Source organism: Sinohyriopsis cumingii, chromosome 9 (genome assembly GCF_028554795.1).
Source record: "Sinohyriopsis cumingii isolate HCF-2022 chromosome 9, ASM2855479v2, whole genome shotgun sequence".
In the NCBI taxonomy this organism is placed as follows: Eukaryota; Metazoa; Mollusca; class Bivalvia; order Unionida; family Unionidae; genus Sinohyriopsis; species Sinohyriopsis cumingii.
This window is the reverse complement of record NC_142969.1, coordinates 96,715,104-96,728,003: the sequence shown is the minus strand read 5'-3', so window position 1 is coordinate 96,728,003 and position 12,900 is coordinate 96,715,104. Positions and strand designations below refer to the sequence as shown.

Here is a 12,900-nt window from a genome sequence, read left to right as displayed (position 1 = left end):
AGTCCTTTGATAATAGCTAGTAACATGTAAAATGTGACATGAAAACCACCAAACCAACCAAACAACTACAAGCACCTCAGAAACAGGAGTTGTTATTTTGTTACACACTAACATATGATAGTGGGTTCAGTCATCTCCTGCTTGACACACTGAATGCCTATGACCAAGCTTAATGCTTTATGATTGGACTGTTGAAGAAATGGGCACTTGCTGTAGAGCATGTGACAGTTGTTTTCTTTGGCTAACTTTAGCTAAAGGAATGTGACAAGTTTAAACCATGAAACCGATCACAATTGTTGTTGCATACTATGTTGGCTTGTTGTGGTTGTTGTTGTAGTTTTTAACACCATTTTTTTAGCACACGATAGGCTATACATGGCGGCCAGTATTAATGGTGGAGGAAGAACCTGGGAAATCCCCGGAAAGAACCACCGACCCACGAGAAGCTACTGGCAAGCTTTCTCACATACCCACATTGGCCAAATCCGAGACTCGAACCCACGCAGACACAGGTGAGATGGCAGTGATCCGTAACGGAGAGCACTTTAGACCACTTGGCCACTCGGGGTCCCCATATTGGCTTGTGGTATTATGTCTAAGCATAAAACCTACATCAAAAGTTTTTAGTTCCCTGACAGTTTAAACACAGAATTAATAATATTGGATTAATGATATTATGAGCTGTAATGATGTAAACTTAGATAAAACTAAAACATTGATAATTTTCTATTGAGGGATAATCAGGTACGCAAAAGCTACGAGACAACAATATACTGTCCAAAAAAATGGAATAGTCCATTTTACCTTTTTTTGTTTACAAGAAGCACAATTATTAAAGGAAGTTAAAAGATTTGGAAATTGTTGGACCTTTTTCTTAAACCTTAAAAAAGAAGAGTAGATGGAATATGGGAGAATAGAATGAAAGGAGTTATGATCTGTTCAAGGGCAAAATGTGCTGATACAGGAGACAATGTTACAGTGAATTGAATTTGTAACCTTGAAAATTTATGTTAGTAAAATGATGCCTATGTTAAAAAAGGATGATGGGTCACAGACGTTTTACTTAGATGAAATTTTATAAGAAACTTTGCAATATTTAGAACATATGTATAAATACAAGAAAGCAAATCCTATAAATTTAAATGAACTTTTTAATGTGAATGTTGTTATTCCAAATTTAGATAACTTACAGAAAATATCTTTAAAAGATCCTGTATCTTATGAGAAAGCATTCAGACGTGTGAACCATATGACAGGTAATGAAAGTCCATTAAAAAGTTCGAACCATATGACTTTCAATAAAAGTCCATTAGAAAATTTGAACCATATGGCAGGCAATAAAAGTCCACTTAAAAGTTTGAACCATATGACTGGCAATAAAGGTCCATCAGAAATTTAGAACCATATGACAGGCAATAATATTCCATTAAAAAGTTTGAACCATATGACTGGCAAGAAAGTTGATTAAAAATGTTTGAACCACATGACTGGCAATAATAATCCATTAAAATATTTTAACCATTCGACAGGCAATAAAAGTCCATTAAAATGTTAGAACCATGTGACATGCAATAAAAGTACAGGGTCATATGGTTTTAGTACTCATGTATTTAATTTTAAAATTTTTATGTTATATTTTAGACACATCTATTTATTATGTTTAAGGGTCATGCATTTTTTAGTGTTTATACCAGTTCAGTTGTTAGGGGGGTCGGCTTCTACGCGAACGGGCTTATACGTGAGTATATACGGTAGGTTTTTAGTATGCAACCATAGTAACTTTATGGAATGTATCCATCAGAGATTTTGATGATTCAGTATGGTGCCATTGCTTCCATAAGATCTGTTGTAGGTTTGGGGCATTGGGGTGGAAAGTTAGCTCAAAGGGGACACACTTAGTTGTTTTTCTTGGTTTCATATTTCAGGAGTCTAGTTTTGTTAATAGACTCCTTAATGTAGCTCCTTCTGATTTGTATCGCTCATTCTAGGGTTTCTCCTTGAGCTCTCAGGGTCTCTTTTCAAATGTAACAGTATTAAAATATTTGCATTTGGTATGAATGGACATACCATGTAAGATTTTTTTTATTATGTGCTGGGCATGGCCACTGGTCAGGAGGTTATTGGTGAGGTCAGTAGGTTTAGAATACAGGTAAGTTTTTGTGTTTTCTTCCAGGGGGTACATTGAGTATCCAACAATGATACTGTACCTGTTCTATGAACTTGATGTAAATTTTATAATAGAACAGAAGTTATTGACAAATTCACAAGATGTTTTCAAAATTGTGGCCAGTTTTGATCCATTTTGATTCGATCTAATCTATGGATCAGCATCAGTGTAGAGGTCTATATGGTGTCTGTTGAGAAGCTTTTCTTGAGTCTTGCCATGAAAAAATTGGCAAATGAAGTAGTAATTTTAGTTCCCATTACAGTTCCATTACTTTATAGGAAGTGTTGATTGTTGAATACAAAAATTATTATATTGGAGAACATGAGTTTAAAGTTTGACAGAATAGAACCTTGGAAGGGAAGGGTCAGCTTGAGTATCCCATACTTCCTTGTGGCTGTGATACCTTCTCTTGTGGGATGTTGTGTATAAGGAATGATCATCCATGGTTATAAGGAGATTGTTATTTGGAGGTTAGTGTTTGGTGTCTTGTTGGGAGAGTCTATGTTATCTTGGATATATAAAGGCATTTATTTTGTGAAAGATCAAAGGTGGTAATCAATGAATTTAGACATTTTTTTTAAAGGTGGATGGTTTGTTTTCAGAAATGATTTGCCACCCCAAGTTCCCTTTGTAGCATATTTTAGGGATTAAATCTAAATTCCCTGGTTTGGGTTCATCTAGTAGTAGGTATGTTATTACTTTGTGGCGGTGGTAGTTTGGTGCTTTACAGTACAGCAACACAACTAGGTTACTTAGTACCAAGGCAGTTGTTGTAATTAAAGACTAACATCTATTTTCGACAAGGTCAGGTACAAAATACAAATGTATATAACATATAATCATTAAGAAAAGCCAACAAGTAACATATTTATACATAACACTATCATTATTTTACTCATCTGGTACAACTGTAGAGAGAACAGCCAATAAAAAGGACTACCTATCTAATAATTGTAACCATGTGCTTTATTTGGATGAATTGGAGTAATGACTTGGGCCAGTACTGTTATCTTGTATAGAACACAATGATTTAACCTTCGATACCAGTCAATCACATGTTGCGACTAGTGTCCTTTTGCTGTTAGATCCTCCCCAAAGTGTTTTTTAGTGAACTATTGTTTGTTAGTGAACTTTTGAAGAAAAGGACAATAATTTTATCAAGAGCATAAAAATAAATCTGGAAAAATAATTAAGGAGTATGTCATATAATAACTTAGAAATCGAGTTGGCTTATAGTCTGGATAGTCCAGGTTTGAAGAAAAATTGAAATTTATGCAGTCATTTGCAAAGGGAGATAACTCAAATAAGGGCTAACATTCTGTGGGTCAAATTTTTAAGTTTGGTAGATGTTAGTTGAATTGAACAGAATTGTAAGATTTTATTGATAAGGAATACTAATTTTTAATTCAATAAAATTTAAACATCCCTTTGTAAAATTACTTTGAAGAACATTTTGATGTCATGGATATTACATCTCTCAGACTGTCTTTATGATGTGGCAATGTCATGAGAAGCAAAAAAAACAACAAATATAATGCTTTATTGACCTCAATAACTGCTGTTGATGAAGTCAAGAAATGCAATGAATGTGATAAAGTTGTATTAACCTATTAAAGTTGTCAGCTTTGCCAGGTTTGGTGCTTTATGGCACAGCAACACAAGCAGATTATTAGTGTCAAGCCAATTGGAGTAAACTGCCTTGCCCAAGGACACACCACAGTAGCTGACTCTGACTGGTCTGATGGTAGTTTTGAACCCACACCCTTTTAGTTGAGAGTCTGGCACACTAACCACTGAGCCACCATAGCTCATGGTGTTTTATTAACCTCAATTGCCCTGCTATTCATGATGTCATGAGATGCCACGAATGTGATACAGTTGTATTAACCTCAATAATACTTCTATTTGTGATTTATGATGCCATGAGATGCAGAACTGCTATTTATAATTTTATTAGATACAAAACAATATGGTACAGTTATCTTATCTACATTTACTCTGCTATGTAAAAATTATGATAAAGTTTTATTAACCTCAATATCACTTCTGTTCATAATGTTACGAGATACAAAATATTACCCTCAATAATGCTGATTTTTACGATGTCACAAGGTGCAAAGAATGTGGTAAAGTTTTCAGTAATTCTGCTGTTGATTTTGTCATGAGATGCAAGACATGATAAAATTGTATTATTAACCTCAATAATACAGCTATAACAGATTATAGAGTACATGAGTTAGCTGCATTTTCAGAACCTGTTTTCCCTCCTCCTGCCCCAACATGCTCGACTGCGTGCCCAAATAGATGAGGTTTTGGACATAGACTTGATTCAGCAGAAGATGGACAATGATGCGTTTGACATTTTCTACTACTCAGACTATGTTGTTACAATCATGGGTAAGCTGTGTGCCCCAGCTCGTGATGAAAGGATCTCTCACGTTAGGGAAACCAAGGAGGTTGTTCCGTTATTCAAGTAAGTCACTGTTAGATACCTTTTTAGTATCTACTCTTACTTTAGTATTTACTCTAACTTGCAATTCGAAATGACCAAAAATGAGTTTGTATTTGATGCGTATGGTCTTACATGATGCTTTACAAAATATCTCTGGACAGGTCATTGTTCAATGGATGTAGTCCATGTTTTATTTTTGATGCATATGATAGTCCAAGTTCTACATTTGATGCATATGATCCTACTCAGAGCTATACAGAATATCATGGAGACAAGTTACTGTTCAGTGGAGGCAGTCAAGATATCTCATTTAATATAATACACTTTCATGCCTTAATAAGTGTACACCCACTCACATGTGGTTCAAAACTTATTTTAAAATATATCCATCACATCTTCTTCCAATAAGGTACAATACCACACTCTGCTGTATTATGTACTAAGTAAAATTGTGTGGGCAGAACAAGAGCATTGTGTACTGTACTGTAAAGAACCTATGTACAGTGCAGTTAAAAACTGTACTTGAGTGCTTAGTGTAGTGTGGATGGCCTGCACCTGTGATTTGAAGATATCATGGGAGGCGCAGTCAATTGCTGTATATGGCTGAGCATTCCAGACTTGAATATCATCTGGGAAGAAGGAATGCTTGTATCTATTAGTGAATGGGACCAAGTATTTCTGGCTGTAGCCGTGCATAGATTGTGTTGGTATTAGTCATCCTAATGGTACATCAGCAATTTCATGGACAATCTGGAACATCATTACGATGCTAGTTTGCGCTCTTCTGTTATGGAGGGTGAGCAACTGTCGCTGTTGTGGCTTAGATGTGACATTGTTAGTTCTGTGTTTGATCTCCAGTGATGAACTGTTCCACTCTGTGCTGGACCATCTCCAGTTTGTTTATGTAGTCATGTGGGTCCCAGATTACTCCTTAGTATTCCATAATGGAATAGATCTGTGTCTTATAGTATAGCTCTTTAGTCTTGGCTGGACATTGGTAGATGTTTCTCTGTATAAAAGCAAGGGTGGAATCGGCCGTCTTGACAGTGTTATTGATATGTGCTTTCCAGCTTAGGGATTTATGGATGTTGATTGTAAGGTATTTTGTTTTGACCGCTCCAGTGGTCATGTGGTTAGAACGTCTGTCCTGGATGCGGGAGGTTGTGGGTTTGAATCCCAGCTGAGTCATACCAAAGACATTAAAAAAATGGTACTAACAGCTGCCTTGCTAGGCACTCAAAGGTTTAGGTTCTTTGATGACTTAAGATTCAAGAAAATAAATCTGAGGTAGAAATGCTTACATATGGAACAAGATTAGTACAGAAAATGCGACCAGAGTGAAAGGAATACCACATAAGAGCATAAATGAAAGTGTTAAAGGCAATATAATTTACACCGAGTTATCTATTGAATTGATGCATAACTATGTCTCATCCTGATATGCAGCAGCTACTAAAGGCTGATTTTGCTTGGAGAAAAAGGACTGTTAGTGGACCAGCATCGCCTTAACCCAGGCAGACCAAATAACAGATTTAATGTTTTTTCCAGAAACTCTGTGAACTTGTAGATGATATATCCACAGCAGATGAAGGCCGCCATGGAGTAGCCCACTTGTCCCAGTGGATTTCTGTGGGAGACACAATTGAGCGAGCAGCAAAGGCTTGTATAGAGGGCACACCAATACCATCCAAAAGCTTGTGAGACTACAATTTGCTCCATGTGATCCTTATTGATGCTTTGCTCAGTCATTCACTTCCAGAGTGCCTGTACAGTAGAAGGTTCAGAGAAGGCAGTTGAGAGCAGACCACCCTGATAACCACTACTGTGATGCCTTATTTAAATACTTTAAATACAAAGCTATCGAGCTTAAAAAGAATGCTGTACTCTTTGTCTGTGACGACAAAGCCAAGGTGCCAGTCGGGGAGCCAGATAAACCAATATCAACATGAGTTCGAGGTTGTCTTAGCATCACACCTGTTACTTCAGAATTCTCTGCTTTGGACCATGATATGAATGCATGCTTCCTCACACCAAGTGTTGTTTTGAAATGCAAAATACCAGACTCTGTCGAAGCATCCTTTGTGAGAAGTCAAGTTGCTACAGTTGTCATTGATTCAGTGTTTCAGACCTCTTCTCCCTTCCGACATGCTGTACAGCTTCAAAAAAATTCATGTGCAACATAATCTAGTCCCTACTCTTCTCCTCAAATACACTGCTGGTGGTACTGACCAATGTAATAAATTAGAACCAGTAAAGTGTGCAAACATATGCCTGTTCAAAAAGTTTGACTTGGATATGTTAATAATAGTGTGATGTGCCCCAGGACAGAGTTTTGTAAATCATGCTGAAAGAATTATGTCCATTATGAACTGTGGGTTGCAGAATGTATCGACAGAAAGACATAAGCTTGATGAAGTAACAGAGACTATCCTGAAAAAGTGCAATAGTATGAATGCAGTATGAGAAAAGTTTAAGAAAAAACCAGGGTTGGAAAATAAGTGGACTGAATCAATTAAACCTGTGTAGTCGATGATAAGAAATAGATTCCAGTGGCTAAAATTAAAGGAAACCCCCTTCAACACTATGGATATTGTAACAAAGGAGGAAACTGAATTGCTGTTGAGGCATCCAAGGGAGCTTTCTCCAGAGCTGGCTCTTGACAGTCTCCAGAAGGGACATACAAAGAAATGCCAGATGTACAATGATTGGAAGGAGATACACTGTAAAGAAACCCAATATGCTTTCCAAATATGGGAGTGCAGTGATGAAAACTTTGCTTGAAACCCCAAATTGAGGAGCCTGAGAAATTACATTGGTTGTCTGAACCAATGCTGGATGAAAGCAGAATGCATTACCAGACATATGAAACCCTTAGGAATAAGGATACCACAGACAGACCTTCGACTAAGGTGCACAAAACCACCCTGCCAGTCAAGGCGTGCAAGTCTAGTCATGTTGCTGAAATTGAGCCTGAGCCCAGCACAAGTACAAGCACCAACATCAATAACATTACTTCTGTAAATGTTGAAAATACAGAGATAGCAGCATTCATGGAAATGAAGTAACTGCTTCATGTTGTACCATTGTTAGCTCAGATGGCAAGGGCTACAGCTGTCTGTGTTGAATGCAGGAAGCCCAGGGTTGTGTATGCTAAATCCATGTTAGGTCAAAGGAGAGAAGTTATGTTGGCAACCACTCTTAGTGAATATGAATACTTTTGTGGATCTGCCTTGTTTTCCCTGTCAGTCCCTATATCTGTCAGAAATTCCATAATATTAAGGCCAAATTTACAATTTGCAGCACCCATTGAAATCCTTTATTATGGTGCAGACCTAGGCTGAAAAGATCTTTGTTCATTCTGTGGTTGTGAAAATGCATAAACGGATTATGCTCTAAGAAATAAATACAACACAGTTTTACCAATCTGTTTGGAATGCAAAATCCTTGATAAAGCTCCCATCACTCAGAGACCATTTGGAAAACCAGACAAATAATGTAAATTTTATACATTCGTGTAGGACTGTATGCACTATGCCCTGACATTGTCTGTCCATAAACATTTTTGTGTCACCTCCTCCTAGACAACAAATGCTTTCTTCGCCAAACTTGGTTTGCATGTTAACCACAAAGTGGAGGCATGCATATGGCAAAGGTATTAGCTCACAACTAATTTTGCAAGAGGTATGGTTTTGTACTAAATATGGATATAAAGGTATCATTAAGTGTCTCCTACTCCTTCTAGACGACAATATATGCTATACTGATCAAACTTGGTAGACATTTGGCAAGGAGATCTGAGTCAGATTAATTTTGTAAGAGTTAGTCAGTTAGTCATTTTTGTTGTATATAGACTATATGGATATAATTTTAAATTGTCTTATTCACCTAGATGCTAATGCTATCTTGATAGAACTTAGTATACCACAATGATTGTTCTGTATCACCTATTTTTTATAAATATTATCTTTTGTGATTCCTTTTGTAAAACAATATCTTCAAACCTAGCTATTTTATGAAGTTCAGCTTCAAAAAGTGGTATATATTACAATCTAGTTCTTATTCAGAAGTCAACAGCACTGTCTGTATTAATTATAACATTAATTATAACATGTATAGATGAGAATGTATTGCCCCATTAGGCGGCTCTCTTGTTATTCCATGGCAAATATAGATTTGTTTTTCCATGTTAAATTTGTACATTAAAACAAATAGCCAGCAAATTAAAACATATAAAACAGATAATGGTGGTGTTTGTGAGTTGTCACCATAAACTCCAGAGGTCTAAATCCAAGTCCTGTTTGTGAGAAAATTGCCATTTGTTTGCAAGAGGTTCTTGATTCTACACTTGAAAATGGACTGAAGAACACCTGGGGTCTTCTTCCATCAACAAAACTTGCTGCTGAGGGTACATTAATACGTAAAGATGCACTTAAGGTGAAACATTTACTTGTGGTGAACCTTAATTATAATACACATACAATGTACCCGTATTTGTGGGATGAAAAAAAAGCCTACCGACCTACCCTAGTTTTTTTGGTTATCCAAACCTGAACCACACATACTTTTTTGGTCTAAATAAATCTTCCTTCTGGCCGGTTTATTTCTCAAGTGTTGATATGTGAGTCTATGTAGACAATGTCATGGTCCCCAATTCTGGGTAAACTTGTACATTGTATTAATTAATGATGGTTGATTGATGAAGAAGAGATCCACTCATTTCTTGTTGGAAATGTTACTGTTTGCTATAAGCCACAGTCAGTGATAGTTTATATGTCTCTGAGGTTCTGATTGCCATCTATTCCAAGAATCTTCCAGTCAGTGTCTGGGAGGTTCAGATCACTGTCAAACCATTGTTAATGATACTTGACAATTTGTATTCTTATTACGACAAAAGTGATATATTTATTTAGTAATAAAATCATCAGAAATGTGAAGGAACAAAAGAGTTTATTCAAATGTATTCTGTAGAACATTGAATCTTTTGTTTCTAGGTTATTATATTGTAAGTGATATAAATGCTACCCAAAAGTGTATTCTCAGAACCCAGTGGAAACAATTATAATGGAAGGATGGTGCTGAGGAATATTATAAACTCCATAGATACTACTGTGGATTTTATATCTCCAAAGGGTCATGTTGATAAGAATCTTCTCCATGGTTATGCAGTCATAATCATTTCAATATTACATCATGTACATGGAATGTGTAGTTGCTGAGTTGGCAGAGCATTGGACTTACAATCCAAAGTTTGCCAGTAGGGTCATATAGCTTAATGTGTCCTTGGGAAAGGCACCTACCTCCACTTCAGTAGCATGACATAGCTGACAATATGTTAAAAGTGCAGTTCAGACCAACAAAAACAAATAAACATTTTGTACACATGGGATTATACAGGATTTTTATCTACAATTATTATAGTTTTGAGGTTAAAAAGGGGTTCTCCAAGTTTACATTAATGTTTACAGTTGTCACCAGCTGAAGATGGGTTTAACTGAACCTTCTAAACTCCATCCCTAATTACCTCTTCCCATATTTAGGCTAATATTTTTCATATTTGTATATTGTGTCAACCTAATGTATAATTGTTTTTATTTACCAGGGAAATATTTGAAGTGTTGGATCTGATGAAAATGGACATGGCAAACTTCACAATACAGCAGATGAGGCCATACATCCAGCAGCAGTCGGTGGAGTATGAGAGGAAGAAGTTTCAGGAATTTCTGGAAAAACAGAAAGGTCTGTCCCCCTTCATCTTTGTATTAAGAAAAATGTAGCTGTGTTAATTTTCTGTTCCAGAAAGAATATATTAATTTAGTGAAGAAGAAAGTTGAATTCATCTGTTCCATTTTGCATGTTGGTTTACATTATTGAAGGGACAAAAAATAGCTAATTTAACAGTCATCTTTTTAATTGTTCCACATAGCATATAAAGCAGGTTTTTCTTCAAGTTTTATTTTCCTAGTTTTTAAAAAAGCAAACTGTGCATTTAGGGATTGTGGGAAATGTTACACGATACATTATGTAACTGGATTTAGGGACAGGACCATAGAGAGCAATCATGGACCCTGGAGTAAGAAATACCAGGGCCTCTCCTAGTTCTTTTTCAAAAAAAATTTTTCTTTAATAAAATTAAAAATTGTTGTTTGTCCTCGGCCACCTTATGGGCCCAGGCCCTGGGGATATATCCCCAGTTGCCCCCCCCCCCTTGTCAGCCCTGTTTAGGGATTATGTGAAATGTTATGTGGTACATAATATATTTTTGGAAGAAAAGTGACATTGGGAAAATGGGGCCCTATTCAGGGTTTCCCATAAGACTTGAAACAGAAGGGTCATTTACTCTTCAGTTGAATTGTTAAAATTGGAAGATTAAGTCAAAAACTTAAACCTGAGACTCATTTACATTTATTGTCAGGCACAGAAAACATTAAAGAATTATGTCAAATACACAGACAACGCAGTTGTAACCTAACACTGAAGATTCTTGAATACACAAACAGCACAATTTTAACATAAATATCATGAGTCCTCTTTAATACACAAACAATACAATCATAATATAAAATATGGGGAATTCTCTTTCATACACAAACAATACAGTGATAATATAAAATATGGGGAGTCCTCTTTAATACAAAAACATCACAAATATAATATAAATATTGAGAGTCTTTAATACACAAACAACACAGTTATAACATAAAATATTAAGAGGAGACCAAAAGGAAATTTGAATATCACATATTACATTGAAATGCAGAATAATATGAATAATATAAATCACTACTGAAAAATATTTACAGCTATAAAATAAATCACTTCCTTTTCTGTTTTTGCAGTTGTTATGTGTATATAATTTGTATTAGTTGTTGGTTGTTCTTAATGTTGTACATCTATAGTTTGTACTTGACCTCCAGAATCAAGTTAAATGGTGTACCTGACCAGTGACATTTATTTTATAAACAACATAATATATAGCTAATATTTCTCAACAAGAGTAGATTAAATATTCAGTTCATTATTAGTGAGGTAAACATGTTTATTTCAATCTGAATCTAGGACATCTGTTTCCACTTGAAAATTCCTAAACTTGTTGACAATTTGAATGTTTTAGAGGAGATCTAACCACATCCTGGCTCTATTATTATGTATTAGCTCAGTGTATCCCCCAGGGGAGTAAAATTCAGGGTTAAAAAAACCCCTTGGTGTCAGAACTGGGGGTCAGATAAAAAATGTGGGGATCAAAAATGAACTTACAATTTTTTTCATCTGACCCGTACTTTTTCAGCTTGAAATAGGATATTGCAACTTGCACAACATACTCTCTCTCTCTCTCTAAAAATACATATAAACCAACCTGCACAAATAACAAACAAATGCATTGTTCATTCACAGAATAATTGTATTAGTTCGTTTTTCTTTTAGTTTAAAGTCATTTTTAACAGTCTCATTATAATCTTTTTGTAGCAATATTATAGACCAACACGTCACATATAAGCCAATACAAAAAGCCAAGGGGCCCCGAGTGGCTGAGTGGTCTAAAATGCTCACCCTTCTGGATCACTGCCATCTCTCCTCTGCCTGCGTGGGTTTGAGTCCAAGGCTCGGCTAGCGTGAGTACGTGGGAAAGCTTGCCAGTAGCTTCTCGTGGGTCGGTGGTTCTTCCCTGGGTTTTCCAGGGTTCTTCCTCCACCAGTTATACTGGCCGCTATGTTTAGCCTATCTTGTGCTGAAAAATGGTGTTAAACCCTAGAACAACAACAACAACAAAAAGCCAAATAAATCTTTTTAACCAAATGGCAGTTAATTTACTGACAGTCATAAAATGTGTACTATCATCGGTTTCATCGGACTTTGTCCAAGAATACATGTATTAAAAAATCAAAGAGACTAATGATTCATCTTCTTTCTGATAAGTTACACTTAAACTTTAAGATCTTTCTTTTATTGCACTTTGCAGCAGAGTTATAAACCAACAAAATCTGCAATGACCCCTGACTTTGTAATCCAAGTAATGCTTTTGACTCTGCAAGTTTACTGATTTCTTTTGTTGTGAAAGAATGTCTTGGGTGATAATGTGTTCTCCAGATATCTTGTGGCGAACAAGGGTAGAGTTTTTAAATTTCGAAAACCCTGTCATGAAAGGATTATTCACTTTTGCAGTCTTTGCAATCATGCAATCAGAAGTCACAATGGTAATTCTAATGGATGTGCCATACTCCAGTCAAGGAAATTATTTTCTCACATTTTTCATTAAAGTTAGATCCACAGTTACTCTTTTTGC

General features: G+C 35.9%; 1 protein-coding gene and 1 pseudogene across 1 annotated transcript in view; both read left to right on the top strand.

Moving 5' to 3' along the window:
• Positions 1–12,900, top strand: part of LOC149792289 (T-complex protein 11-like protein 1) — a 34,336-nt gene that overhangs the window by 4,724 nt on the left and 16,712 nt on the right. Inside the window, exons 5-6 of the mRNA XM_089970850.1 lie at positions 4,420–4,640; positions 10,219–10,355. Coding sequence (XP_089826976.1) covers positions 4,420–4,640; positions 10,219–10,355 — 358 coding nt within the window. The remainder of the gene's footprint in view (positions 1–4,419; positions 4,641–10,218; positions 10,356–12,900) is intronic.
• Positions 6,045–7,400, top strand: LOC149792290 (uncharacterized; annotated as a pseudogene).